The sequence below is a fragment of the Parasteatoda tepidariorum genome, chromosome 3, assembly GCF_982258835.1.
Source record: "Parasteatoda tepidariorum strain Cologne lab strain chromosome 3, Ptep-v5.0, whole genome shotgun sequence".
NCBI classification, from domain to species: domain Eukaryota; kingdom Metazoa; phylum Arthropoda; class Arachnida; order Araneae; family Theridiidae; genus Parasteatoda; species Parasteatoda tepidariorum.
This window is the reverse complement of record NC_141757.1, coordinates 97,059,095-97,061,868: the sequence shown is the minus strand read 5'-3', so window position 1 is coordinate 97,061,868 and position 2,774 is coordinate 97,059,095. Positions and strand designations below refer to the sequence as shown.

At 33.7% G+C, this 2,774-nt stretch overlaps 1 protein-coding gene across 1 annotated transcript; it reads left to right on the top strand.

Moving 5' to 3' along the window:
- The first annotated feature begins 953 nt into the window (after positions 1-953).
- Positions 954-2,285, top strand: LOC139426609 (putative glutamate receptor). The gene has a single exon (XM_071185948.2). The coding sequence runs from the start codon at positions 954-956 to the stop codon at positions 2,283-2,285; it is 1,332 nt and encodes a 443-aa protein (XP_071042049.2).
- The last annotated feature ends 489 nt before the right edge of the window (positions 2,286-2,774 follow it).

Sequence of the window (2,774 nt, the reverse complement as noted above, 5' to 3'; positions counted from 1 at the left end):
ATGCTAACAATACTTGTGTTTACAATGCTACAAGCGTTAAGACTAACGTAAGATGGTGCACAGCTTGCAACAAGAACAAACAGTAATAAACTTAGGCCATATCAAGACTGCCAAAAAAAGCGAGTTATTCGAAATCTAGCAACCATGTCGCCTTTTTTAACTATATATCTCTAAATAACTAAAACAAATTTTCACTTCAAACTCACGAGAATTACGTAATAACATTAATATGTTATGAAATACGGCAGATTTGAGTTCAGAAATTATCTAATTTATTTCTTTTATTGAAAACAAAATTATCCGTTTGAAAATATCGCCTCGCAGAATAACATGTAGTAAGCAGCTGCAAACTTTCTAACCGGAACTAGAGCAGGCATATAGCTCGAGATTGTTATTGTTTACATTTTTACTGAAAACACCATCCATTAGTGGCTTTTAATATGTTAACATTTCAAAACTATGCAAACGTTAGATTTTCGGAAATTGCGATGAAATCGAATGTTGTGTGCTGTTTGGGTAAAGACACAGAACATTTTAACATCGATTTTTCATATAGCATGGTATGCGTGTTTTAAGGTAAACAAAGATATCGTTATTCATCTGTATATTGTTTTTTATTTTTAATGAACTCACAATATATATGTTAATATAAGAATAGCAATCTAATTCGTGTAAAGGAAATTTGCTTGCTTGGAAAACGGTGTTTAAACTAGAACAAAACAAATAGCAGTTATTAAAATCTCACAAACGATTTGTTTTTCTGCAAAAAAAGGGAAATAAATTATTGATAGCGTAAATAGAGCTATGTCTCGTCCAACTTTTAAAACTGTATAGATGCTTTAGGATATTCTGATGATGCTTAAGACATTCTGATTTGGAACATTCTCTGTTACGCTTTCAATTCATTTCGGAAAAACGGAAAGTTTAGTTTTCTCAATTGAATATCAAACATAATGCATACACCATTAAAAAAGATAATCACATTTCCGGGAAATGGAACAAGATACAGAATGTGCATTCATGAGAAACAACTTTTAGTAGACACAAGTGTTAGATATCCAGGTCCAAAACCAGGACCAGGGTTCGGGGGCATTGAAGGCCCCTTGGTCCAAGCTGTAGCCGAGAACTTAGGAGTAGAATTTGATTATTACATCCCAAATGATGATGGTTTTGGCATCATATTGGAAGATGGTTCGTGGACTGGTTGTCCAGGCATGGTACAAAAGAACGAAACCGATGTTGCAATGTCAGCAATGCTTCAAAATTATTGGAGTAATCTTTTCTCTTACACGTCGGTTTCTTATAGAACGGAGTACGCTCGCTTCATCACGAAGTTGCCAGATCCAGTAATAAAAAATGACACGATAATTAAGATATTTGACGCGAACTTGTGGTTAACCATTCTAATCTCTATTATTATCGTTGCTTTTGTCTCCTATTGGATACATGGAAAAAAATACTCGTTTGCTGATCATTGTTTTAGCAGAGTTGGGGAACTACTACTGCAAGAGCCTGTAGTAAAAATCGAGAAAACATATTCGCAAGAACTGTTATGCATATTTTGGAATATAATTTCCCTGTTTCTCACATTAGCATACATGGCTGTAATCCTCGGCATCATGATGATGCCCAGACGACCACCATCTCTTGATACAGATGACAAGTTACTAGAGGCTGTTAAAGCAGGAAAACATAGGGTGATGGCGGATTCAGAAATGAGGATGTATTTGGAAAATATGAGACAAAGTCCTCTCGAAACATATAATCGGCTAGCAGACATCATACAAGAACATAACTGGATTCTGCCTCTAACCAAAGATAATTTTGCATCTTATCTCAAAAACGACTATGCAGTCACAAGTTCTGTGGTTCATACAAAACTTTTTGGTACTACCCACCCCGAGATGGTCATTTCTAAAGATTATATTTATTTGGCAAATCTTTGCGCTCTTTTATCTAAAAGTTTTCCACTTCACAAGAAGTTTGACAACATTTTAACCAGATTGGTGGAGCACGGTATTTATGAGAAGGACTTAGATCATTTCGTGTTCAATTTTCGTTTACATGATACTGAGGATATTGCGCTTGATGAAGAAGAAGTTAGGGCTCTTGGTTTGATGGATCTGCAGGGAACGTTTATATTATTGGGCATTGGATATAGCATTTCTACAATCGTACTGATTTATGAAATTCTTAAGTTTAAAATAACTAATCGATATAAGAAACCTGGCTTTGAAAACGACGAAAGAGAATCAGAAACTACTTCACATAATTATGGTTCTTAAGAAATCACTGAATTCAATTATACAAATGAAGGATAATTTCACGTGTATCAAGTTCAGAATGCAGCTTTTTAACTGTGCTCATCGTCACAACGTTAAAATTAAGCACTGTTTCATATCACTTTGAAGAGCTGTTACATTTAATACACGTAGGTGCTTTAATCTGAGACTATGTCAACCTTCATCTATCAAAAGGTACCTCATGATAGAATCGAGTTAACATGTCTTATATATTAGTCAATTAGTATTTAATATTTATAGTGGTAGTTACGCCACATTACTCCCCTTTCAGAATTTTATCTGTGATAGAATTCGATGAATGCATACCATTAATTGATTTCATGCTGTTTATTTTATTTATATCAATTTTGCTCATTATATTTTCTTTATTTTTTTAAGCATTTCGCTCATTAATTTAATTTCTGCTATATTGTTTATTAACTGGGAGATTTTTATTTACTTTACCTGATATTTTTTTTTTCTTTTTCCTTG

Bases quoted from the DNA above. Each gene is read 5' to 3' on its own strand.
- LOC139426609 (XM_071185948.2), top strand. From the start codon at position 954: ATGCATACACCATTAAAAAAGATAATCACATTTCCGGGAAATGGAACA.